General features: G+C 48.7%; 1 protein-coding gene across 1 annotated transcript in view; it reads right to left on the reverse strand.

The window, feature by feature from the left end:
* The window catches only part of ubr2 (ubiquitin protein ligase E3 component n-recognin 2), a 28613-nt gene extending 4937 nt beyond the window's left edge, over window positions 1-23676 (reverse strand). Inside the window, exons 1-35 of the mRNA XM_038298361.1 lie at window positions 23558-23676; window positions 20909-21180; window positions 20127-20205; window positions 19005-19118; window positions 18638-18768; window positions 15507-15645; window positions 13057-13119; window positions 12615-12735; window positions 12441-12548; window positions 12204-12292; window positions 10182-10280; window positions 8717-8880; window positions 8544-8643; window positions 8330-8458; window positions 8060-8243; window positions 7914-7975; window positions 7733-7843; window positions 7592-7657; window positions 7400-7516; window positions 7247-7307; window positions 7046-7170; window positions 6283-6335; window positions 5273-5375; window positions 5142-5190; window positions 4759-4913; window positions 4583-4685; window positions 4395-4504; window positions 4201-4284; window positions 3953-4131; window positions 983-1191; window positions 807-900; window positions 578-739; window positions 419-507; window positions 295-346; window positions 72-220 (exon numbers count right to left, since the gene is read on the reverse strand). Of these exons, the coding sequence (XP_038154289.1) occupies window positions 72-220; window positions 295-346; window positions 419-507; window positions 578-739; window positions 807-900; window positions 983-1191; window positions 3953-4131; window positions 4201-4284; window positions 4395-4504; window positions 4583-4685; window positions 4759-4913; window positions 5142-5190; window positions 5273-5375; window positions 6283-6335; window positions 7046-7170; window positions 7247-7307; window positions 7400-7516; window positions 7592-7657; window positions 7733-7843; window positions 7914-7975; window positions 8060-8243; window positions 8330-8458; window positions 8544-8643; window positions 8717-8880; window positions 10182-10280; window positions 12204-12292; window positions 12441-12548; window positions 12615-12735; window positions 13057-13119; window positions 15507-15645; window positions 18638-18768; window positions 19005-19118; window positions 20127-20205; window positions 20909-21180; window positions 23558-23665 (4033 nt within the window). The 5' untranslated portion in view covers window positions 23666-23676. The remainder of the gene's footprint in view (window positions 1-71; window positions 221-294; window positions 347-418; window positions 508-577; window positions 740-806; window positions 901-982; window positions 1192-3952; window positions 4132-4200; window positions 4285-4394; window positions 4505-4582; window positions 4686-4758; window positions 4914-5141; window positions 5191-5272; window positions 5376-6282; window positions 6336-7045; window positions 7171-7246; window positions 7308-7399; window positions 7517-7591; window positions 7658-7732; window positions 7844-7913; window positions 7976-8059; window positions 8244-8329; window positions 8459-8543; window positions 8644-8716; window positions 8881-10181; window positions 10281-12203; window positions 12293-12440; window positions 12549-12614; window positions 12736-13056; window positions 13120-15506; window positions 15646-18637; window positions 18769-19004; window positions 19119-20126; window positions 20206-20908; window positions 21181-23557) is intronic.
* Window positions 23677-26338: the final 2662 nt, after the last annotated feature.

The raw sequence follows: 26338 nt of genomic DNA on the forward strand, positions 1-26338 counted from the left end.
ATGTTCTGGTACGGTTCTGGTGCCGTTTGGACCAAAGGTTCTGACCCAAGAACCTGGCCGCAGCAGCTCACCTATGCTCTGGACGGTGAAGGCGCAGGTGGCCCAGCTCAGCACTGCCACCCGGGGGTCCTGCTCGTTGGGGTTCACTCTGAGGCCCACCTTGTAAGCCGACATGCTGAAGGTGTTGATCATGGTGCTGATGCCGCTGGAGTACGGGTTTCTGAGGGAGGAAGTGACATCATCAGCACAGAACGGCATCAGCCCCCCCCCCCCCATCCAAGCGTGAAAACTTACGGTGGAATAAAGTCGACTCTGAAACCATCAGGAGCCGCCTCCTCTGCTGCACCTGCAACAAAAATCATTCCCCCTGAACACCTGAACGGACAGACGAGGCTCCGTCCACCAGCAGGTGACTCACCAGGTGACTGCTTCCTGTGGGTGGAGCATAACGCTGCCATCTGCTGACTGGTCCTCTTTAGCCACGCCTCCAGACAGGGATGCTCCACACTGAGGGACAAAGAGAGGCGTCAGGAGCTGGGGGTGAGTTCAGGGCGGAGCCTGCTGAGCATGCAGGTACCTGGTATCAGGTGAGGCGGCGTGCGGCAGCAGCGGGATGACAGTGTTGCTCAGACACTCGCACAGCGGGCACAGGAACTCTCCGTTCTCCACGTCGTAGCTGGTGTGTCCTCTCAGACGCTGCTGCCGTCTCTGCTCCTTCTGCTGGACCGCCTCGAAGTACCTGAGAGCAGAACAGGTGGTCAGGTGAGCCGGCTGCTGATTGGACAGACTAAGCTGCAGCCTCTCACCTCTGCCAGCAGGTGGCGTGCATGATGTGTCCACAGCTGGCCGTGTGGATCCCCACCCGGAGCTCAGGGTGCATGAACAATGGGTCGTGATGTTCTGGAACAGAAGCAGGAGGCCTGAGGCAGGAACCAGGATGGCTGCGGTCCAAACCCAGAACGCGGCGCAGAGTTCTGCTCACCTGGATCCGGAAGGCTGCAGCCGCGGTTCTGGGACAGAACGGTGGATCTCTGGACGAACGCTGCCAGCACCATGGCTCGGCCGTGACTCCTGACCTCCTGCTCCTCCTGACACAGGATGCAGGTCACCGACTGGCGCCGCTCAGCCCAGCCCATCCTCCTGGGCCCCACGCAGATCTGAGAGGCACTGGTCAGGTCTAAACTGGGAGGACTGGGAAAGAGGAAACGGGTCAGAGGAACCGACCGAGAGCTGCTCAGCCTCCGTCCTACAGACCCACTCACTGATCCTCTAAACGACCCCGTAGGACGGGCCAAAAGAATAAAGACAGATAAATTGCATCCAAGATGAAGTTGTTATCTACAATAAAGGCGGTAGTAAGTCAGTTAAGTATCTCTCTTATAAATAGAAAAAGCAGAAAACAAATAATATCCCTAAAATAAGAAATCCCACATCAAATCTTTGGTTTTTAAGAATAAATATGTATATTTGCAAAGGCAAATTGAAAATAATGACCAAATCCAAACATTGTTAGGGAAATTAAAGTTAGCAAAGATAACAGAGCATCAGAATCAAACTCAAATCTCCAGACTGAGGAGAAATAAAGCTCCTAGAAAGGATGGATACTTTTTATAAACTGATTAGGAAACGCCTGATTCCCCAGATCAGATGGTACGGTTCCAGTTGGCTCTCGCTGTCACCAGTCCTGAAAGCCGAGTTCCGTGCTTTTAGCGATTTTTGAACCTCTCCATTCATCCAGGGTCGTTGGTTTGCCCGGTGCTGATGCTGACGTCCTTAATGCATTTGTTGATGTAGGCTGACCCAGTCATAGCATACTCATCTATATAGATCTGGTTTTCATAGGGGGGCTGCTCTGAATGCATCTTTGATGTTAGAGTAAACCAGGTCAAAAGTGTTTTCACCTCGTGTTGCAAAGTCCACATGTTGGTAGAAATTAGGGAGAACAGTCTTCAAGTTAGCCTGGTTAAAATCCCCAGCAATCTGTGTGCAGATTGGAGCTCAGAGATAGAACGGTTTTCATAAACCGTTCCATCCCTACCTAATATTATATATATATATATATATATATATATATATACACTCACCGGCCACTTTATTAGGTACACCTGTCCAACTGCTTGTTAACACTTAATTTCTAAGCAGCCAATCACATGGCGGCAACTCAGTGCATTTAGGCATGTAGACATGGTCAAGACAATCTCCTGCAGTTCAAACCGAGCATCAGTATGGGGAAGAAAGGTGATTTGAGTGACTTTGAACGTGGCATGATTGTTGGTGCCAGAAGGGCTGGTCTGAGTATTTCAGAAACTGCTGATCTACTGGGATTTTCACGCACAACCATCTCTAGGGTTTACAGAGAATGGTCCGAAAAAGAAAAAACATCCAGTGAGCGGCAGTTCTGTGGGCGGAAATGCCTTGTTGATGCCAGAGGTCAGAGGAGAATGGCCAGACTGGTTGGAGCTGATAGAAGGGCAACAGTGACTCAAATAACCACCCGTTACAACCAAGGTGGGCAGAAGAGCATCTCTGAACGCACAGTACGTCGAACTTTGAGGCAGATGGGCTACAGCAGCAGAAGACCACACCGGGTGCCACTCCTTTCAGCTAAGAACAGGAAACTGAGGCTACAATTTGCACAAGCTCATTGAAATTGGACAATAGAAGATTGGAAAAACGTTGCCTGGTCTGATGAGTCTCGATTTCTGCTGCGACATTCGGATGGTAGGGTCAGAATTTGGCTTCTACAACATGAAAGCATGGATCCATCCTGCCTTGTATCAACGGTTCAGGCTGGTGGTGGTGGTGTCATGGTGTGGGGAATATTTTCTTGGCACTCTTTGGGCCCCTTGGTACCAATTGAGCATCGTTGCAACGCCACAGTCTACCTGAGTATTGTTGCTGACCATGTCCATCCCTTTATGACCACAATGTACCCAACCTCTGATGGCTACTTTCAGCAGGATAATGCGCCATGTCATAAAGCTGGAATCATCTCAGACTGGTTTCTTGAACATGACAATGAGTTCACTGTACTCAAATGGCCTCCACAGTCACCAGATCTCAATCCAATAGAGCATCTTTGGGATGTGGTGGAACGGGAGATTCGCATCATGGATGTGCAGCTGACAAATCTGCGGCAACTGTGTGATGCCATCATGTCAATATGGACCAAACTCCCTGAGGAATGCTTCCAGCACCTTGTTGAATCTATGCCACCAAGAATTGAGGCAGTTCTGAAGGCAAAAGGGGGTCCAACCCGTTACTAGCATGGGGTACCTAATAAAGTGGCCGGTGAGTATATATATATATATATATAAATGACAGGAAGAGGTGAAGAAAGGAATTGATTGGGAATAACGAGGCATATAAACATCAAATGTTAATATTGTTGTAATGTAGCTTATGGATGGACTGTAGTGAACTTATTCTGGCTAACCGGGTGGAGACTGTTTCAGAAATGGCTCTGATGGATGTATAAAAATCTAGTAATGCATTCAATAAAAAGTCTAAAAACTTCTGTTAAAAGTTTAAAAAATTAGTTTTTGCAATTCTTCTTCTGTGGTGGCTGCAGCAAGAGCAGGAAAACAAAGAAGGGATTAGATCTGGAAAGTTTAAATAATTAAAACAATGAAGTAGCTCTAATGGATGATTTAACCATGAAACTAGTTAAAATAACTGATCTTTTCTACATCCTTGCTCTGCTGCTGCGTCAGGAGGAACTGTTCTTATCAGCAGGAGATTTTCCATCCATTGAGGACAGTTTCTCTCTTATCTGATATTCAGGGTGAGATCACAGGATATCAGCGACGTTTTTATGCAGCCGACTCTACAGATCGCAGCCTTTGGTTTCAACGGAACCAGATGCTAAGGAAGGCGTCAATAAAAAGCCCTTTTTCCTGTAAAACTCCCACAGTGGGAGCGGCCCTGGGTCTGTCTGGAGGAGCAGGTGTACCTGTGCTCTGCAGCAGATGTGGACGCCTCCAGCTCCTCCATGCTCTGCTGGAAAAGCTCTTTGTTCTCGTTGATGAAGTGTCTCTGCATCTCAGACATCTGGGCCATGATCTTCTCCCGGCGGAGGCGAGCCATCTCAGCCTTCCTCTTCCTCTCCGCCTTGTCTTTGTCTCTGACGGTCTGCAGGAAACAGGAGCGTCCATCAAGCAGCCAGAGCAGCTGGTCGGCCTCAGCAGGACAGTAGCTCACCTCCTCCAGGCCTCTCCCCTGGTTGATGGTGATGCTGGAGCTGGACGAGGTCCGTTCTCGGATCGTTTTGATGTTTTCAACCATCTGCACACCAATAACACCACAAAGCAAACGCCTGATTGGCAGGAAGCACTGCATGATCACAGGACAGCGCCAGCGAGGCTTCAGACCAAAAGAAGAAGAAAAGCAGGTACCTTCAGGATCCATGTGATCATGTCTTTGTGGACCTCAAGGTGAGGAGCGTTCTGCAGACTTTCCAGCAGAGCCAGGACACTTCCTGAGGTGCTGGGAGCTTCACCTGGACCTGAACACACAGCCAATGCCACAGAGTCACAGCCTGCCAGTGGACAGGGTGGGGTGGGGGGGTGGGGGCTGCACTGACGTGTGATCTTGTTGCTGTATGTGAAAGTGACGTCTTCATCTCCGCTGCTGCTCTCCAGCTGCTGCTGCTCCTCCAGCAGAGCCATGCCCACCAGGTGCAGCACCTGCAGAGGAGGAAACAGAACGCCGTCAGTGAGAGGCGGAGCACAGAGGGGGCGCCACCGTCCGCCTGCTCACCCTCTGCAGCATGGACTCCGTCCAGCCTCCTCCACTCGGCTCCACGGCCCACTGCAGGACGGCGCCCTCTACAGCCAGCAGCACGTCACACTGCAGCAGGTTCACCAGGCTGCCGAAGAGCGGGCAGAGAGGGGGGGGGAGGGGAGGTGGCAGGGCTGGGAGACACACACAGGTTACCATGGTAATACAGTGACTCAACCGGCTTCTGATGTCTAAAGAGCTCGTTATGCTTGATGGACGGACTGTGCAGGAAATGAGCCGTCCGTCACCATGTCTGAGCGTCTACACTCTGCTCGCCATGATCTCGCCACGATTGGAACCAAATTTCAGAGCAGAAGCTCAAAATGATATCAAACAAACATTCGCCAAGCCTTGGCGTTCACCTGTGTCCTCGCCGTTCTGTCTCCTCAGCTTCCTCTGAGCCTCCTCAGCCTGTCAAGATAAGCCCGTAACCATGACGACACACATCAACAGCTGAGCAGGACGTAGAGTTCTTATGGTTCTGATCCGTTACCTTTGACTGATCCGCTCTACTGTAGTGATGGAAGTACATGTTGAAGTGTTTGTTCCACTCAGGACGCAGCTCGTACAGACCCTTCCCCGTCACACCGGGTTTCCTGTTAACACAACAGAACCACAGCCGGTTCAGACCGGTCTGAGACGGACAACAGAACCACAGCCGGTTCAGACCGGTCTGAGACGGACAACAGAACCACAGCCGGTTCTGACCGGTCTGAGACACAAGGCAGAACCACAGCCGGTTCTGACCGGTCTGAAACGGACAACAGAACCACAGCCGGTTCAGACCGGTCTGAGACGGACAACAGAACCAAAGCCGGTTCAGACCGGTCTGAGACGGACAACAGAACCACAGCCGGTTCTGACCGGTCTGAGACACAAGGCAGAACCACAGCCGGTTCTGACCGGTCTGAAACGGACAACAGAACCACAGCCAGTTCAGACCGGTCTGAGACGGACAACAGAACCACAGCCGGTTCTGACCGGTCTGAGACACAAGGCAGAACCACAGCCGGTTCAGACCGGTCTGAGACGGACAACAGAACCACAGCCGGTTCTGACCGGTCTGAGACACAAGGCAGAACCACAGCCGGTTCTGACCGGTCTGAAACGGACAACAGAACCACAGCCGGTTCAGACCGGTCTGAGACGGACAACAGAACCACAGCCGGTTCTGACCGGTCTGAGACACAAGGCAGAACCACAGCCGGTTCTGACCGGTCTGAGACGGACAACAGAACCACAGCCGGTTCTGACCGGTCTAAGACACAAGGCAGAACCACAGCCGGTTCAGACCGGTCTGAGACGGACAACAGAACCACAGCCGGTTCTGACCGGTCTGAGACACAAGGCAGAACCACAGCCGGTTCTGACCGGTCTGAGACGGACAACAGAACCACAGCCGGTTCTGACCGGTCTGAGACACAAGGCAGAACCACAGCCGGTTCTGAGCGGTCTGAGACGGACATCTATCTGAAGATGGATCAATAGGGAAAAATGATTGACCTGAAGGAGGCAACGCTGTCGATGACTCTCTCCAGACCCGTCTCCCTATTGCCCTGAAAAAGACCACATGACAGGTCAAAGACCAAAAAACCAAAGACCGGAAATGAGCTCGTAAACCAAAAGTTACGCACGGAGGGAAAGTTACGAGGGGAAGTATGGTTCTATGAATCATAATGGCTGCCAGAGAGTGGTGCTGAAAGGAGGAAATGTTCCCTTTGTGCAGCTGGAATAATTAAATAATTAAATCATCACTAACATCTGGATGACACTCAGTAGCCATATATGTTGGCATCATCCAGGGCTCTGTTGCTACAAAATCTTCTCACGGAAGCAATGATTCTGAGTGACTGAGAATCTCCTGCATCACCTGGGATTCATAGAACTGTAGTTACATTCGCAACTTCCATTCCATTTCGTCCCTACTGACCACCAGAGGGAGCTGTTGAAAGAACTGAATGACTAAAACCAACCATGACACATATTTCACTGAGAGAGCCCGGCTGAACCGCGTAAAAGGACTGCAGCCAATGAGAGGCACCCATGTTGACACTGCAGAACCTGGTGAATGTGTTTGGAGAAGCTCATGATGCTGCAGCACATATGGCCTCTAGCATTTTGCGCTGGTTATCAGCGCAAAGGCCCGACTGTTGGTTTAATTACTCAAACAGCGCAAAGAGAACATTCAGCGTGTTCAGCACTGCCCTCTGGTGGTCAGTCAGGATGAAAAAGACTTCAGTCCTCACAGGTTCCTAACTGTCCTCACATTCTCAGGCAGAGCTTTGACCAGCTCGCTGTGAGCCATGGGTCTGATGGAGAGCTGGTGGACGATTTCTCTCCTGACCTCCTCCAGAGGGTCCACCTGGCCCACGCCCGGAACATAACGCTCACCTGGGAGAAATGACATACTGCAGGTAGAGCTCTAGTGAAGGCTGCACCGTCTGCTGACCTTCTGCGCTAGACTTACCCACAACCATGATGATGAGGTGCAGCATCTCCTCGATCAAGGCGTTCTGCTGAGCCAGGTCCTGCAGAGAGGATGACATCCAACCATCAGAACCCAACGTTTCTGGTCTAAGTATCTCCGGTCATAAGGAGCACGTACAGAGAAGGTTCAGACCTTATTGGCCTCTCTGTATCTCTTCCTGATGTCAACAGAGCTGAAGATGTGGAAGAGTTCAAAGCGGCTCAGAACGACCATCAGGAAGTGGTTGGGATCCATCATGGAGGCCCCCACCTGCAGCAACATAGCAGCACCTGTTAGCGGAGCCCCAGTAGAACCTTAGCTGGTCCCAGCTTGAGTCCAGAGTACCTGCAGCATCATGATGTCCTTGTCGAACATCTCCACTCTGCACTTCACGTTGTGGTAGTAGTAGATCTGCAACACAGCAACACCAAGAGGTTCTAAGAGGCCGGTACTGATCCGGGTTCTGGTCCGAACACAAAGACTCACCTGGTTGATCAGGGAGAAGCCGTTCCTCCTCCACATCCCAGCATGCACCTGTGCGCAGAGCACCAGGCAGCGCAGAGGCAGCTCTATGAGGAGGTGGGGGCTGAGCTCACCCTGGGGGGGAGACAAGGAGTCAGTATCCGGATTGCTCAGTTAGTCAGCTGACCTCCGCCATCATACTGACCAGTGGCAGCTGCTCGGGGAACCGAGACGCCACCTCTGTCCTGCTGAGAAGAACGTGGAGCCCTGAGAGGAGAAAAGGAGGAGAACATGAGAATATGAGGAGAACATGAGGAGGAGAGCAGGACGTTCCCCTTTAGATCCTGTTACCTGCCAGCATTCTGCACACAGGCAGGTGGATGGACACCTTATCCTGGGACACCTGGTACCTGAAGGTGTCCAGGCTGTGACCCGCTAGGCTCAAGCTGATTGGCTGCTCGCCATCAGACAGGCCGCCGTGGCACTGATTGAGCGTGCTCAAACACTTCTTATAGGCCCCGATCAGAACATGCTCCTGAAACCCAAACAGAACCAGCCAATGATTGGTTCTGGAGCTCCAGAACATCATGTGACCGCTAGCTGTTAACTCTGCCGGCTCACGTCAGTGGAGCACCACTCTTGGATCATGGAGATGATGTTGGTCAGCTTCATCTGCAGGGTGAACGCCGCCTCCCACTCAGGCTCCATCTCGATGTGCTGGCCCACCTGTCTCACCACCGGGTCCATGCCCTGTCCCAGACACAGACACAGACACCTGGACTCAGACAAGCGGGCCAGAGCGGGAGGGGAAGCTTTGGCGGCGTGGCCAACGTACCTGCATGCACCTCAGCAGGTCCAGAAAGGCTTCAAAGCCGTCCAGGAACTTCAGCCTGAGCTGGTCGCTCCACTCAGGGGGCGGACTGATCAGGACGTACCTGCAAACGCAGTAAAGGTTCAAACTGGGAGGACCCGTCCGGTACCGGGAACCCATGATGATCTGGTTCTTACTTGAGGTCTCCAATGAGGCTCTGGACCCGGCCGAACTTGAAGGCCTGCTGGGCAGTGTAGCGGTCGAACTGGAAGCGTCCCTGAGGGTCTCTGTGACGTAGCTGGTCCACAAAGGTTCTGATGATGGTCATCATCAGGTTCTCCTCCACCATCAGCATCCGGGCCTGCAGGCTCACACAGACACAAGGCTGGGTTTGTAAACTGGACCTTAGCTGGACTACCTGAGCTTCAGCTGCAGCCGGATCCAGTTCCTGAGCCTCTGACACCGAGCTCAGACCAGGAGGGCAGAACCAGCCTGGGTCAGCTCCACCTCCTTCCTCTAAGGCATTTAAAGAATTCGCTGGGGTTCTGGACCTTTTTTGGACCCGACCTGGACCTGGTTTCAGATGCAGTCATGGAGGACTACACAGGAAGTCACGGGGCTGCATACTTCCTGTTCAGGGGGTTACACACCAACACTATACTAGCTTGTAAAGCGGTTCCAGAACAGAAACCAGTTCCAACATATGAAGAGGTTCTGGTTCCAGCCTATAGAATGGTTCCGAATCCAGATTTTAAACCAGTTCTGGATCCAGACTTTAAACCAATTAAGGTTTAAGCTTGTAATCCGGTTCCGTTTCCAGCCTGTAAACCGGTTGCGGATCCAGACTTTAAACCGGTTCCAGACTTACAAGCGGTTCCGTTTCCAGCCTCTAAACCAGTTCCGGATCCAGACTTTAAACCGGTTCCGGATCCAGACTTTAAACCGGTTCCGGATCCAGACTTTAAAGCAGTTCCAGATCCAGCCTTTAAACCGGTTCTGGTTCCAGACTTTAAAACCAATGCAGGCTCAAGCCTGCATACGGTTCCGTTTCCAGCCTCTAAACCAGTTGCGGATGCAGACTTTAAACCAATGAAGGTTTAAGCTTGTAATTCAGTTCCGTTTCCAGTCAGTAAACCGGTTGCGGATCCAGACTTTAAACCGGTTCTGGATCCAGACTTCAAAGCAGTTCCAGATCCAGCCTTTAAACCGGTTCCGGTTCCAGACTTTAAACCAGTGCAGGCTCAAGCCTGTATACGGTTCCGTGTCCAGCCTCTAAACCGGTTCCGGATCCAGACTTTAAAGCAGTTCCAGATCCAGCCTTTAAACCGGTTCCGGTTCCAGACTTTAAAGCAGTTTCAGATCCAGCCTTTAAACCGGTTCCAGTCCCAGACTTTAAACCAGTGCAGGCTCAAGCCTGTATACGGTTCCGTTTCCAGCCTCTAAACCAGTTCTGGATCCAGACTTTAAACTGGTTCTCTAGTCTTGAACAGATTTCTGTAGGTTTTTTACAGATTGTCAATGATGAGACCAGGCATCAGAACCGTCTAGTTGATCTTTGTCGGTTTGTTGGATAATACCCACCACAGCAGAGCAGAACTTTAGATCACTCAGCTCAGAGCCATAGGAGGTAGGTGGGCTCAGCCTGGTCAGAGGGGAACTCACCAGCGAGGGCACGGTGAACATCTGCACCGACAGGTCAGTGATGGAGAACTCACGGTCGTGGTCGTCTCTGATGTAGTCGCTCTGCAAGCGTTCATAGTTCTACGAGCGGGAGGGGGTGGGGGGGAAACAGAGAGACAGCGGTTGTGGGGGTGCAGAAGAAGAAGAACAGTACTCACCAGGGAGGGGACGGTGAAGAGCTGCACTGACAACGACGTCACTGACACCACTCTCTCATGATCATCATCCATAAAATCTGTCTGCAGCCGTCTGTAGTTCTAGAGGGGAGGACACGTCACTTCTGGGTCAGTGGTCAGAGCCATGCTGCCCATAACGCCCCTCCCTCTAAGTAACCATTCTTCCCTTTTAAAGATGGTGACCAATCAGAGCTAGGCTAACATTGGAGCGTACCTCCCCTGAAGAACTCTGGGTCAGCTCAGATAAAGATGTCCTGCAGGGGACAGCAGAGTCTTCCTGAAGCGCTGATCTGCAGCTTGGACAGAGATCCTTTCCTCACAGAACGCCCAGAAAACTGGTAGAGGAAGCAGATCCAGCAGGTTCCCTAACCCCCAGTCTACCGCCACCATCCAGGTTCTGAGTCTTTGGCCCACATTCTGGAGGAGAACAGTTCCTGAAGACTTATTCAGGACTGATCACCCCCAGCAGCCACAGTGGCTGCTCAACACAGAACAGGGATTGTCTGACTGGACCAGAACCAGACCAGAACTCTATCTTATCTGGATATGGTTTGTATGTAAACCTTAATCCTGACATGGTTCTGATTCTGAATCTGGGTCTAAGAACTAAATTTAAATTTGAACCTGAACCCCAGATGGGGAACTGGATTCGAGACCCTGAATTTGGACCTAAGATCCTAGTTTTGGAGATAAGATCATTGGTCTAAGATCCTGGATCTGAACCTAAAACCCTTGATCTGGATCAAAGATCGGTGACCTGGATCTGAACCTAAAACCCTTGATCTGGATCAAAGATCGGGGCCTGGATCTGAACCTAAAACCCTTGATCTGGATCAAAGATCGGTGACCTGGATCTGAACCTAAAACCCTTGATCTGGATCAAAGATTGGGGCCTGGATCTGAACCTAAAACCCTTGATCTGGATCAAAGATCGGGGACCTGGATCTGAACCTAAAACCCTTGATCTGGATCAAAGATCGGGGCCTGGATCTGAACCTAAAACCCTTGATCTGGATCAAAGATCGGTGACCTGGATCTGAACCTAAAACCCTTGATCTGGATCAAAGATCGGGGACCTGGATCTGAACCTAAAACCCTTGATCTGGATCAAAGATCGGGGACCTGGATCTGAACCTAAAACCCTTGATCTGGAACATAGATCGTGGACCTGGATCTGAACCTAAAACCCTTGATCTGAATCAAAGAACGGGGACCTTGATCTGAACCTAAAACCCTTGATCTGGATCAAAGATTGGGAAACTGGATCTGAACCTAAAACCCTTGATCTAGATCAAAGATTGGGAAGCTGGATCTGAACCTAAAACCCTTGATCTGGATCAAAGAACAGGGACCTGGATCTGAACCTAAAACCCTTGATCTAGATCAGAGATTGGGAAACTGGATCTGAACCTAAAACCCTTGATCTGAATCAAAGAACGGGGACTTGGATCTGAACCTAAAACCCTTGATCTGGATCAAAGATTGAGAAACTGGATCTGAACCTAAAACCCTTGATCTAGATCAAAGATTGGGAAACTGGATCTAAACCTAAAACCCTTGATCTGGATCAAAGATTGGGAAACTGGATCTGAACCTAAAACCATTGATCTAGATCAAAGATCGGGAAACTGGATCTGAACCTAAAACCATTGTTCTGGATTAAAGATGGGGGCCTGGATCTTAACCTAAGACACTTGATCTGGACTAAAGATTGGTGACCTGGATCTGAACCTACAATCAGGGATCCGGCAGACCCTGGACCTCTATCTGCATTTAAGATCCTGGATCTAAATCTGGATCTGTTGGATGTCAATTTTGGGTCTGTTACCTTGGCGAACTGGATGGCAAAGATCTTCTTGAACTTGAGGTCCATAAGGAGACTGTTCATTAGCAGCTGGTGGTAGATGTTCCGAGCTCCTGCAGAAACACAGCCAACATTACCTCGGTTCTCTTCTCAGAACCGTCAGAACTTTCTAACCTGGTTCTCTTTCTTTAGAAAGAACTCTTTGTCCAATTCTTTCTTGTTTTTGCTCATGCATTGGTTTTTTTGACCTAAAACTCTTACCTTTCCACATCTTGGAGTCGTTAAGCATCAGGCGATCAACAAGCGAAGAGTTCTCTCCTTCTGGCCCTTTCTTTAGGGCCACTTGGCACAGAATCCTCTTCAGACCATCTGAAAGAGCCAACCGTCAGCAACAGGAATGCAGAGTGCACTGTGGGTAATGGAGTCCAGACCTACCCGAGTATTGGATGATCTGTCCCAACCAGCTGAGAGCCTTTAGAGAAAAACACTGATGGGCCACCACAGACGAGTGCATCACCTGGACCCGTAGAGGTTTGGACTGCCGGCTGGTATACCTCTGTGGGTCGGGACCAGAACCAGCTCATTACCATGACACTGGAACCAGAATATAGTACACAAGTTTCCCACTGCACAACCTATCCTATCCATCTGCTGAAACATAGATGACCAAGTGCAGACCGGGTCAGAAGTGGAACCAGGTGAGCCAGCACCATTTAAAGTCTAGGCCAATGGGTTTCTGAAGCTGAGCCTGATCTCATGAAGCAGACATTAACTGGACTCTGATGTGGTTATAATGGGTCCAGATAGAACCCTCTAGCTCCACCCACAGCCCAGAAAAAGGCAGAAACCAGCTTGCATGTGTGTATGGGTCACTTACAACAATGATGGACTTGGCCTGTTCACAGAACTGACGGTCTCCGAACCGGACCGACTTCCTGCCCTGCAAACACAGATACATTTAGCCAACTGGTTCTGCCCATACGGAACAGTCAGCACAGGAAACATTCTGGTTTGGTTCTGGACACGCATAAATCCAAGATCAACCATATTTTGTTCGACTATTCCCTTTGGGTGTGGGCCAGGCTATGTTTGGATCAGTACTTTCTGGCAAGAGTAGCACTGGTCCTCAACTTGGACGTCTTTAACTTGGATTTCAGTCGGAGCAAAGAACCAAGAGTTATGCTACTTTCAGACAGCAAGCAGCAAAGGCAGCAGAAGCAGCTAGTTTACATGCAAAGCCAATGGTTGACGCGCATCAAGGCGCAGCAAAAGGTCCCGCAGCGCGTTTTGAGCAGCTGAAGCAGCGCGTCGGAACCATTGGAGCATCTGATGTCCGCCATGCGCTGCAAACGCAGCAGCTGCTGGAGTTGGAAAAATTTATCTTTAGCTGCTGGACGCGTCGCATCAACCAATGAGAGAAGCTGATCTGGGAGCTGGCAGGGAGACAGACACAGCACTGCTGATGATACAGATCACTATTATTACTCCTCTGAAACAGTTTAACAACGCCTAAATTAACTAAAAATGCTGAAATCTGCCGACAAAACTTTTATTATCCTGCTGCCTGCAGTTTGTAGCACAGACCTGAAAAACACTAACATCTACTTCCAGCCGCCACCAACAGCAGGGGAAAACTCCCAAGAGGCGAGCGGGCCTGAGGCTGCTGCTGCTGGGGATTCCCAGTGACAGCGCAGAGCCGGTATGTGGGGGTCTGAGCGGCTCCCACAGAGAAATAATCTTTGAAGGCAGGATGGTAATCTGGATGAACTGACTGCACAGACCATGTCTTCAGGAGGACTTTATCACTTCAACATAGATTCTAACTACTGGCGCCTTCTGGATGGGCTACAATCTCCTGTTGGGGCTCCTCGGATCGACCTGCAGACGGGAAACAGGTACCAGCAGCATCCAACCTCTAAGGTCTGCTAACCAGGCCTCCATCTGACCCAGGAAGTATAGGTGGATTAGAGGCATAGAATGGGTGGATTAGAGGTGCAGAACAGGAGAGTTAGAGGTGTAGAACAGGTGGGTTAAAGGTGTAGAACAGAAGGGTTAAAGGTGTAGAACAGGTGAGTTAGAGGTGTAGAACAGGTGGGTTAAAGGTGTAGAACAGGTGGGTTAGAGGTGTAGAACAGGAGGGTTAAAGGTGTAGAACAGGAGAGTTAAAGGTGTAGAACAGGAGAGTTAAAGGTGTAGAACAGGTGGGTTAAAGGTGTAGAACAGGTGAGTTAGAGGTGTAGAACAGGTGAGTTAGAGGTGTAGAACAGGTGAGTTAGAGGTGTAGAACAGGTGGGTTAAAGGTGTAGAACAGAAGGGTTAAAGGTGTAGAACAGGTGAGTTAGAGGTGTAGAACAGGTGAGTTAGAGGTGTAGAACAGGAGGGTTAAAGGTGTAGAACAGGAGAGTTAGAGGTGTAGAACAGGTGAGTTAAAGGTGTAGAACAGGAGAGTTAGAGGTGTAGAACAGGAGAGTTAGAGGTGTAGAACAGGTGAGTTAAAGGTGTAGAACAGGAGGGTTAAAGGTGTAGAACAGGAGAGTTAGAGGTGTAGAACAGGTGAGTTAAAGGTGTAGAACAGGAGAGTTAGAGGTGTAGAACAGGAGAGTTAGAGGTGTAGAACAGGTGGGTTAGATGTGTAGAACAGGAGAGTTAGAGGTGTAGAACAGGTGGGTTAGAGGTGTAGAACAGGTGAGATAGAGGTGTAGAACAGGTGAGTTAGAGGTGTAGAACAGGTGAGATAGAGGTGTAGAACAGGTGAGATAGACGTGTAGAACAGGTGAGTTAGAGGTGTAGAACAGAAGGGTTAGAGGTGTAGAACAGGTGAGATAGAGGTGTAGAACAGGTGAGATAGAGGTGTAGAACAGGTGAGATAGAGGTGTAGAACAGGTGAGTTAGAGGTGTAGAACAGGTGAGATAGAGGTGTAGAACAGGTGAGATAGACGTGTAGAACAGGTGAGTTAGAGGTGTAGAACAGGTGAGTTAGAGGTGTAGAACAGGTGGGTTAGAGGTGTAGAACAGGTGAGATAGAGGTGTAGAACAGGTGAGATAGAGGTGTAGAACAGGTGAGTTAGAGGTGTAGAACAGGTGAGATAGAGGTGTAGAACAGGTGAGATAGAGGTGTAGAACAGGAGAGTTAGAGGTGTAGAACAGGTGAGTTAGAGGTGTAGAACAGGAGGGTTAAAGGTGTAGAACAGGTGGGTTAAAGGTGTAGAACAGAAGGGTTAAAGGTGTAGAACAGGAGAGTTAAAGGTGTAGAACAGGTGAGTTAGAGGTGTAAAACAGGAGGGTTAGAGGTGTAGAACAGGTGAGTTACAGGTGCGGTGTACTAACATCTCTGTCCACGGTGGTGGCGAAGCTGACCGCCTCCTTCTGGCTGCAGCTGACTGCTTTCTGCAGTGTGTAGATCACCTGCTCATACGTGTGGACCTCATCGTTGAACAGCATGCAGTAGTAGGTGTCTCCATGCTCCCTGTGGGAGAAAACACCCAAGAACTGATTAGGCACACTGACTCAGAGGATGCTTAGCTAGAACACCTTCATTTAGAAAACAACAAAGTGCTGAGCATAGAATACAGACCAATAAGGTATCTAGATAAATACAGAGAGCTATCAGACGCTGGATAGGCTACCATTAGGAACGAGAATAAAGGCGGAGCACCAGGAGAACAGTCAGAACCTCATTCTTCTAGCAATTGACCCTCAGAGGAGTAATAGGGCCAGCCCAGGGACCCTTTATTAGCAGAAAATGTTGGAACAATAGGAGAATAAAGCCAAAAGAAATCTACAATGAAGTCGGAAATAATATGAATAAAACCTTAATACTGATGAATATAAGATATGAGATTAATAATAGCGTCAATGAGTCTAAAATCAGACCTGCCATATCCAACATGGCCAGCGTCTAGTCAGAGGCTACAGAGAAGGCAGACATCAAGAACCTGATCTGTTGTAGGGATGGGAGGAGAAGTCACAGCAGGTCAACAATTCCAGCAATCCCACCGTTTCAGAAAACCAAATCAGAGATCAAGTCTGGATTTTCTGGACATCAACTAAGCCATGATTCAGTTTCACCAAAGTAGAACAATTTAACACTTACAGGGTGCCAGGGAAGCTGTTCAGGTGTTTATCCATGGGCGTAGGTTTGCATAGGGACATGTCCCTACCAACATACTGGACCGACCTACTTGTCCCTACCAACATTTTGGACCGACCTATTTGTCCCTACCAACATACTGGACCAACCTACTTGTCCCTACCAACATTTTGCACCGACCTATTTGTCCCTACCAACATACTGGACCAACCTACTTGTCCCTACCAACATACTGGACCGACCTATTTGTCCCTACCAACATACTGGACCGACCTACTTGTCCCTACCAACATTTTGGACCGAGCTAATTGTCCCTACCAACATTTTGGACCGACCTAATTGTCCCTACCAACATACTGGACCGACCTATTTGTCCCTACCAACATACTGGACCGACCTACTTGTCCCTACCAACATTTTGGACCGACCTATTTGTCCCTACCAACATTTTGGACCGACCTATTTGTCCCTACCAACATACTGGACCGACCTACTTGTCCCTACCAACATTTAGGACCGACCTAATTGTCCCTACCAACATACCGGACCAACCTACTTGTCCCTACCAACATTTTGGACCGACCTAATTGTCCCTACCAACATTTTGGACCGACCTATTTGTCCCTACCAACATTTTGGACCGACCTAATTGTCCCTACCAACATTTTGGACCGACCTATTTGTCCCTACCAACATTTTGGACCGACCTATTTGTCCCTACCAACATACTGGACCGACCTACTTGTCCCTACCAACATTTTGGACCGACCTATTTGTCCCTACCAACATTTTGGACCGACCTATTTGTCCCTACCAACATACTGGACCGACCTACTTGTCCCTACCAACATTTTGGACCGACCTATTTGTCCCTACCAACATACTGGACCGACCTACTTGTCCCTACCAACATTTTGGACCGACCTATTTGTCCCTACCAATATACTGGACCAACCTACTTGTCCCTACCAACATTTTGGACCGACCTACTTGTCCCTACCAACATTTTGGACCGACCTAATTGTCCCTATCAACATTTTGGACCAACCTAATTGTCCCTACCAACATTTTGGACCAACCTAATTGTCCCTACCAACATTTTGGACCAACCTAATTGTCCCTACCAACATTTTGGACCAACCTAATTGTCCCTACCAACATCTTGGACTAACCTAATTGTCCCTGCCAACATTTTGGACCGACCTACTTGTCCCTACCAACATTTTGGACCGACCTACTTGTCCCTACCAACGTTTACATGTGAAGAACAAGTTTATCATTTACAATACAGCATTGTTGCAGCAGTAGAGGAGTTCTGGATGGAGAATATTGACAGACGAAAACATGTTTTATCTAAAATGCAAAATGTTGTTTTTTTTTTTTTTACAATTTTGGCATAATTCCTGCTCTAAGTGCGTCGCTCTGTGAGCTCCAGTTAATGATTAATTAATTACTAAATTTAAAATAAATGTAATGGGCTACAAAACTACAGCCCAGATGTTGTAAAGTGAAGTTAATATTCTAAATACTCAGTGTCAGTTCCTCTTCTAGTTCCAGTGCTCATGTAAATACATTTATTTGCCGGCCCTTTAATGTATTATTTTGCTTTGTTTCATGATACAAAGAGAACATTTGAAAGATAAGAATGGGGTTTAATTCTGTTTACCTCTGCACAATTCTATATCTTCAAAATAAAATAAAAAGTATAAATCCACATATAACAGACCTATTTAGACTTTATTTGCTTACATAGGCATGTATTTACCTTCTGTCTTAGTCGCTGGTAAGTTTAAATGCAAACCTTTTCAAAGTGGAAAAAAGTCCAAATTCCTCATTCATCAGAGCCGGTTAAGCTTCAGTCATTGATAAACAGCATCTGGTGAGTGTAGTGCTTATAAAATTATAAAATGCTACTTTTCTCTTTAAACGAAATACACCCTGATTTTCGCATCAAGCATAAAAAACGAGCATGCATATTATTGCAAAGGACCGATGACATCAGACCAATAGTGTCCCTACCAAAGTTGAAATCAAACCTATGCCTTTGTGTTTATTTAATCTGATTTGTTTTAATGAATCGGTGAATCTGTGATCAGCATCATGGTCTGTTAAAGGATGCTGCAGAGGTACATTTAGCTGGATTACATGCTTGGCCTGTGAGGAGCAAATAAAGGCAGAATGAACTGATCAGGCTAAGTTCAGTTCTGGGGAAACGGGCCTCTGGCCTCCATGTTGGTTGCTGGTAGAGAAGCTGATGAACCTCCCAGGTCAGGCTGTGTTCTGATTGGTCAGCTTCCAGCCACTCCATCCCACCTCCTTTAGACCAACCCTCAGCTACTCAGAGGACACTGGGGGTGTCTGAACGTACGGGGGCTCCAGGCCTGCAGGAAGCTGGTCCTCCTGGTCCCAGGTCAGCAGGTCCACGGCGTACCTCAGGATGATGGAGAAGATTCTGGAACTCCTGGCTACCAGGTCAGGAGGAAGCAGGGAGACGGGATCCTGTAAGACAACCAGCAGGGAGAAGGAGGCAGATGATGAATGGGAGGCCCAGAAACAGGTCAGGTCAACCAAAACCACAACCGAGGTTTTGGTTCTGTTACCCTGACCTTTCTACTAAAATGGGTCTCCTCATTTCTCAGGGCCCCCTTCCCTCCAGCCCAGGGTCCACCTCACACACCCCAGGTGTTAACCTGACCCAGTCAGTCCCCTCATGGCGCCTCCTTAGATATTCTCACCTCCTCCGCCTGTCTGCTGCGCTCTGCAGGAGTGTGGTTCTGACAGTATGGACCCGTCTTCCAAGCCTCCGTGTCTCCACAGTCACAGAACCCTCCACCTCCTGACGTGGTCATCTGGTAAACAGAGAGCTCCCTTCAGTCGGCCGTTGGTTAAAAGGTAAAACTGTTTGGACCAAAGTGTGGACATTCTACTGGTCCTCACATCCTGTTCTGCTAACCGTTCAGTTTACGACGAGGATAAGAATTAAAGTGAATTCTAACCGTTAATCTAACTAGGGATGCACGATATAATCGGCCCCCTATCGGTATCGGCCTTAAAACTGAGTATCGGACATCGGCCACCCCACCGATATTTAACCCGATATTTGATCAGCTTCTGAGTTTCTAAAGTCTAAAAAATAAAAAAAATACTACTTCTTCTTCTTCCTCAAAAACTTCTTTTTTACAGACTTAAAAACTTCTAAAGACGAGGGAAAAAATATTGATACATTAAAATATCCCAATATCTTCATATGCTGATATATTGCCATTTAAAAACACCATATCAATCTCTTTTACTAATGAAATATTGCTATATGTCATCGTTATGCTACGAAATCCCCCGAAAATTCACGAAATGTTTCCATATTTTTATATGTTGATATATTGACGCGGTATCGATCTATTTTACTAACAAAATCTCACAAAAATTTCCAAATATCACGAGAGTTTGTAACAGAACGATGAAATTTCACGAGATTTTGAAAGTAAAATAGATCGATACCGCGTTTTTAAAAATCGATTTGATATCAGCATATGATAATATATTTGAGTTTATTATTTTTCAAAGTGTCAGAAATGGATAACAAAACTGCTATTTTCAATGACTACTTATTTTTGTCCAGCTTTAACATCGGTATCGATATCGGTTATCGGCTACATGAGTTTTAAAATATCGGCATATCGGATATCGACCAAAATCCCAATATGGTGCATCCCTAAATCTAACCATTATTAGTCTATCCCTAATCCTAATCGTTAATCTAACCATTACCAGTCTCTCCCTAATCCTAACAGTTGTTCCCAGGTCCCACCTATAGTTGATGATGTGCTCCTATATCCAGGATGGTTCTGTCTACTCACCCGGTACCGGTGCTGTTTGTGAACGCTGGCCAGGAAACACTGCATACACAGAACACAGGTGGGGTCAGCGGCACACTCCCTGGACACACACAGAGGATCTGGATCAGCCCGGAAAACGGATGGAACCCGTCCTCCGACACGGACGGACCGGGACCTGTCCTACGACACGGAAGGACCCGGACCTGTCCTACATCATGGACGGACCCGAAGACCCGTCCTCAGTCACGGACGGACCTAGACAGACCTAGACACCTGTATATTCAGGAAGTTTGCAGAGAGTCAGGCGAAGAAGGCAGCCTTTGGTGAATTTCCTTGGCAGAGTCGTTTTTTGGGAAGTGAATACGACAAACGATCGTCTAATCAGGGCATCGCACCGCTAAGCCGAACCATCACTAGAAATCGTGGCGCAGTTGGGAAGCTAGGATTTTACGTAGATGAGGCGGTCTGCTCATTGAGAACCGAGCCCTACTGATGAACTAGCACCATGCTAACGCGGTGCGGTTCAGTTCTGCCTAACATTTACGCTCAGCGGTTACCATGGTTACCGTGCTGGGACCGATCTCTGCTCGGTTTCTAAAGGGTAGTGGAAATGGGGCTAATGGATGAAGGTTCAGATGGAGCTGATTCAGCTCCTTTCTCCTGATCTTTACTCCTCAGGTGAATACTTAGCGCCCTGCCATCTGCAGATTCCTTCTGTTCTCTGCTGGGTCTGGGCGAGCCTCTTCTATCCAGGTCTGCTCAGAGCGCAGACACTGAAGCAGACCCCTAATGGGTAGCCTTACCTGCAGGAGTAGGTGGGCTCCCCCACCTTGAAGACCCGTCCGCACAGCGGGGGGGAGCGGTTGTTCTGTTGCAGCATCGCCAGGCCGGACGCCGGCTCCCCCCCCAGCAGGAACCACTCCAGAGGAGCCAGGAGCAGCAGCTGGGTGGCCAGCTCCTCCCTCTGCTGCTCCCTGCCGCCGCCGCTGTGGGGCCCCTGGCAGAGGATCCGGGGGACGTAGTGGGCCAGGTGACCATAGACCTCCTGCTGCAGGTCGGGGGCCTCCAGCCAGCGCTAAAGAAAAGGAGGAAGGTTAATGGGAGGCTGACAGCAGGACGACATCAATCAATGCTGATCACAACAACAGGTTCTGCTGATGGTGGGGCGCCCCAGAGCCAAACTAAAGCTGGGCGGTTTCAGTTTCTATTCAGTTCATTTCTATAGCGCCAATTCACATCATGTCATCTCAGGTCACTTTACAGGTCACCAGATCATCCAGTTAGATTGATTCAAAGCTTTCCCTCCAAGGAAAGATAAGGCACGTTCTCTATGATGTTTTTTCAGGCCGATCTTCCAGTCGTGCAAGAATTTTCCGATGGGGCGGACTTTCATCCTGATCATGCATGGTGTAGCTGTACAGGGGGTAACGAGGAAATCAAACATGTTTGAATTTCAGTCGGCCGTCGTGAGATGACATCAGAGCGTTGCGTCGCAGCGTGAGAACAAACATGGTGAGCGGTGACCTTTTAAATGCTGCGGTTTTATTGTACCGGGTGAGCTGTAGCTGCGTGGAACCAGAAGCTGAGGGGAACAGTTTAGAACCAGAGGGAAGAACCCAACAGCTGGGACCACGGTTCCTGGTTCTGCACCAGGAGATCATTTTAACCTAGATCCAAACAGCCGATTCTAAAACCCAGTCTTGTTCTCCCAGGAAGCAGTGACCCGCTTAGACACGCTAACAGTGACCCGCTTAGACCTGCTAACAGTGACCCGCTTAGACCCGCTAACAGTGACCTGCTTAGACACGCTAACAGTGACCTGCTTAGACACGCTAACAGTGACCTGCTTAGACACGCTAACAGTGACCTGCTTAGACACGCTAACAGTGACCCGCTTAGACCTGCTAACAGTGACCCGCGTAACAGTGACCCGCTTAGACACGCTAACAGTGACCCGCTTAGACCCGCTAACAGTGACCCGCTTAGACCCGCTAACAGTGACCCGCTTAGACCTGCTAACAGTGACCCGCTAACAGTGACCCGCTTAGACACGCTAACAGTGACCCGCTTAGACCTGCTAACAGTGACCCGCGTAACAGTGACCCGCGTAACAGTGACCCGCTTAGACACGCTAACAGTGACCCGCGTAACAGTGACCCGCTTAGACACGCTATCAGTGACCCGCTTAGACCTGCTAACAGTGACCCGCGTAACAGTGACCCGCTTAGACCCGCTAACAGTGACCCGCTTAGACCCGCTAACAGTGACCCGCTTAGACCCGCTAACAGTGACCCGCTTAGACCCGCTAACAGTGACCCGCTTAGACACGCTAACAGTGACCCGCTTAGACCTGCTAACAGTGACCCGCGTAACAGTGACCCGCTTAGACAAGCTAACAGTGACCCGCTTAGACAAGCTAACAGTGACCCGCTTAGACCTGCTAACAGTGACCCGCTTAAACCTGCTAACAGTGACCCGCGTAACAGTGACCCGCTTAGACACGCTATCAGTGACCCGCTTAGACCTGCTAACAGTGACCCGCGTAACAGTGACCCGCTTAGACAAGCTAACAGTGACCCGCTTAGACAAGCTAACAGTGACCCGCTTAGACCTGCTAACAGTGACCCGCTTAAACCTGCTAACAGTGACCCGCGTAACAGTGACCCGCTTAGACACGCTATCAGTGACCCGCTTAGACACGCTAACAGTGACCCGCTTAGACCTGCTAACAGTGACCCGCTTAAACCTGCTAACAGTGACCTGCGTAACAGTGACCCGCTTAGATCTGCTAATAGTGACCCCCTTAGTGACCCGCATAACAGTGACCCGCTGACCCGGATCAAGCCATGGCTGAGAGCTGAACCCCTGCTAACAGGTACCTTCTGGGTCAGAGCCACCGCCTGGGTCTGGGACTTTCATCCCAACCCGTCCCTCATTGCAGAACTCTGGGCTCAAGGTTCTGGGTCAGTTTTAGGGTTGACCCATCAGGGCCTTGAGCCTGAACTGGACCGCCCCAGTCAGCCTGTAGGTCCTAAAGGATCAGAACCGATCAGCCAGGGAGTCATGCAGGTCTGGTACCGAACCGAACTCACAGAACCCGGCTCCAGGAACCCGGTTGGAGCCCAGCCTACTCACCCTGAGGAACCCGGGAACCGACCCGATGCGGAGTTCTAAAGAAGGTTCCTGCAGCCATTCGCAACTGTTACCAAGGCAACTGACACCTGGTCCAGAGGTGAAAGGTCACACCTGCGTTGGTTCGCCGGTGCATGACGTCAACCCCCCAGCCAGTCTGCTGTCATCGGCCTTAGCAGCTTTAGCTCCTAGGCTGAAAACAAGCCAAGCTGCGGGGAGATTAACCCCAAACTTGAGCCTCAGAGGCGGCCTGAGCGCGGCCCAAATGCCCGGAGGACCGAACAGAGTCAGCGGGACGAAACTCGGAGGAAGACACTTACCGAGGCCGAGTCTTTAGGGGAGAAGTTCATGAAGTCCGCAGACAGAACTGACGGAGCCTCTCTCTCAGACTCCGCCATCTTTGCTCCTTCTAACTGCTGGAATAACATCCGGAAACGGAAACTGTTCGAGTGGGAGGGGCTTAGACTCTGCCCCAAATGGGGCGGGGCTTAGAGCAGCTGGGCAGCTTATTTCATTATGATGTTTTAATTTAATCAATAAGAAGAAGAAACAACCAGAACCAGAACAACAGAACTAGAACCATGGAACCAGAACCCTAGAACCACAACCATAGAACTAGAACGAAAACTATAGAACCATAGAAACATAGACCCAGAACTGCAGAACCACAGACCCAGAACCGCAGAACAAAAACCAAAACCATGGAACCAGAACCACAGAACAAGAACCAGAACCGCAGAACCACAACCAGAACCATAGAACCACAACCATAGAACCAGAACCGCAGAACCACAACCAGAACCATAGAACCAGAACCACAGAACAAGAACCAGAACCGCAGAACCAGAACTCTAGAACCAGAACCACAGAACTAGAACCACAGAACAAGAACCAGAACCGCAGAACCAGAACCACAGAACCAGATCCAGAATCATAGAACAAGTACCACAGGACCAGAACCACAGAACCAGAACCACAGAACAAGAACCAGAACCGCAGAACCAGAACTCTAGAACCAGAACCACAGAACCAGATCCAGAATCATAGAACAAGTACCACAGGACCAGAACCAGAACCACAGAACCAGAACTCTAGAACCAGAACCACAGAACCAGAACCATAGAACCAGAACCGCAGAACCAGAACCACAGAGCCAGTACCAGAACCATAGAACCAGAAACACAGAACTAGAACCACAGAACCAGAACCATAGAACCAGAACCATAGAACCAGAACTGCAGAACCATATAACCAGAATCAGATGACAAGAACCATCGCCATCAGAACCAGACCTGCTGTTGCTAGAACAACAGAACCAAGAACCCAGAACCATAGAACCATAACCGCAGAACCACAACCACAGAATCAGAACCAGAACCATAGAACGACAACCATAGAACCAGAACCCCACAACCAGAATCCTAGAATCAGAACCACAGAACCAGAACCGCAGAACCAAAACCATAAAACCAGAACCGCAGAACCAGAACCACAATTACAGAACCACAACCATAGAACCATAGGACCACAGAACCAGAACAACAGAACCAGAACCTCAGCAGCATTGGGTCATCTATAGAAGCAAACTGCTTCTATAAAGCAGCAGCAGCAGCAGCAGGTGATCTGAGGGCGGTGATCCAGAACCAGGATCAGGGATTTCTCACAACTCGGACTGCTTTCTGAATGTAGGAGCAGATTTAAAGGAGGTGGGATGGCAGCGCTGCCTTATCAAAGAGGTTTCTAGAATTTCTCTAACATGGATTTTTCTCTCCATCAGAAATTTCTGATGAAAATGAAAAAGAGAGATCACATCTCTCCTATCCTGGCTTCTCTTCATTGGCTTCCTGTTAAATCCAGAATAGAATTTAAAATCCTCCTTCTCACATATAAAGCCTTAAATGGCCAAGCTCCATCTGATATCAGAGATCTGATTGTTCCTTATGTTCCTAACAGAGCACTTTGCTCTCAATCTGCAGGTTTACTAGTGGTTCCTAGAATTTCTAAAAGTAGAATGGGAGGCAGATCTTTTAGTCATCAGGCTCCTCTCCTGTGGAACCAACTACCAGTTTTAGTCCGTGAGGCAGACACCATGTCTACTTTTAAGGCTAGGCTTAAAACTTTCCTTTGATAAAGCTTCTAGTTAGAGTGGCTCAGGTTATCTTGGAGTCCGTTTCATGAAGCAGGTTTACTGAAAACTAAGAAACTCTGAAATCAGGGAAACTCTGACTTTTCCGTTTCACAAAGAGAGTTTGTCATCCTGTTTCTGTTGCCATAGTAACATCCTCCCAGAGCTAACCTGGTCAGCAGCAGGTTTCCTTCAGTAAACTCTGTCTCCTTCCAGCCAATCATGCTGCTTTATTTCCTGATTTAATCAGATTGATGTTGTAGTTTTTTGCAAAAAATATATATATACATCATTCACTAGGTCCATTAGACAAATATTTCATGTCCGTTTGACAAGGATCTTATTAAAGAATGATCGGCATTAATTCACAGAGAATTAAATATTTATAGGGAGAGGATTCTACAACTCAGTGACAGGAGAGGAGATTACTGGATTTTGGTTTGTTTAATATGAGCGAGATGCAGATTATTTTATTTTTACTGAGATTTTTTTCAGATTTCACATAAATAGATTCTTTAATTCCACGTTGGTGGGGGGGAGGGGGGGGGTGACTGGATGATACCAACCTACTGAGCCTACTGGCCCAATCTGAAGCCATTCTATGGGACTGATAGCCGCTAATAACGACCATTTATTGGGACGATAACATCGGAAACGCTGCAGCAAACAGCCACTGATTTACTGAGTAAAAGAGACTGAATCAACATGAGGAGGAACCCATGAGATGATGAACAGGTTCTATTTATTAGAATAACGTCTTTATTCTTCATCTTCACCTGCTGACAGATGATTTCACCTAAATAGAAATGTTGATTTTATGACTGCATTGTATTTTATCCTGTCAGTGTATAAAGTGCTTCATAAATAAAGTTGGTATTGCATTGATCGACTATCACTGAAGAAATAATCCTGTAATATTATGGCGTTCACCACAGGCTACTGAACAGGCCACCATGGAGGGAAAGAAGGAAACCAA

Source organism: Cyprinodon tularosa, unplaced genomic scaffold (genome assembly GCF_016077235.1).
Source record: "Cyprinodon tularosa strain WSP-4 unplaced genomic scaffold, ASM1607723v1 ctg406, whole genome shotgun sequence".
Taxonomy (NCBI): domain Eukaryota; kingdom Metazoa; phylum Chordata; class Actinopteri; order Cyprinodontiformes; family Cyprinodontidae; genus Cyprinodon; species Cyprinodon tularosa.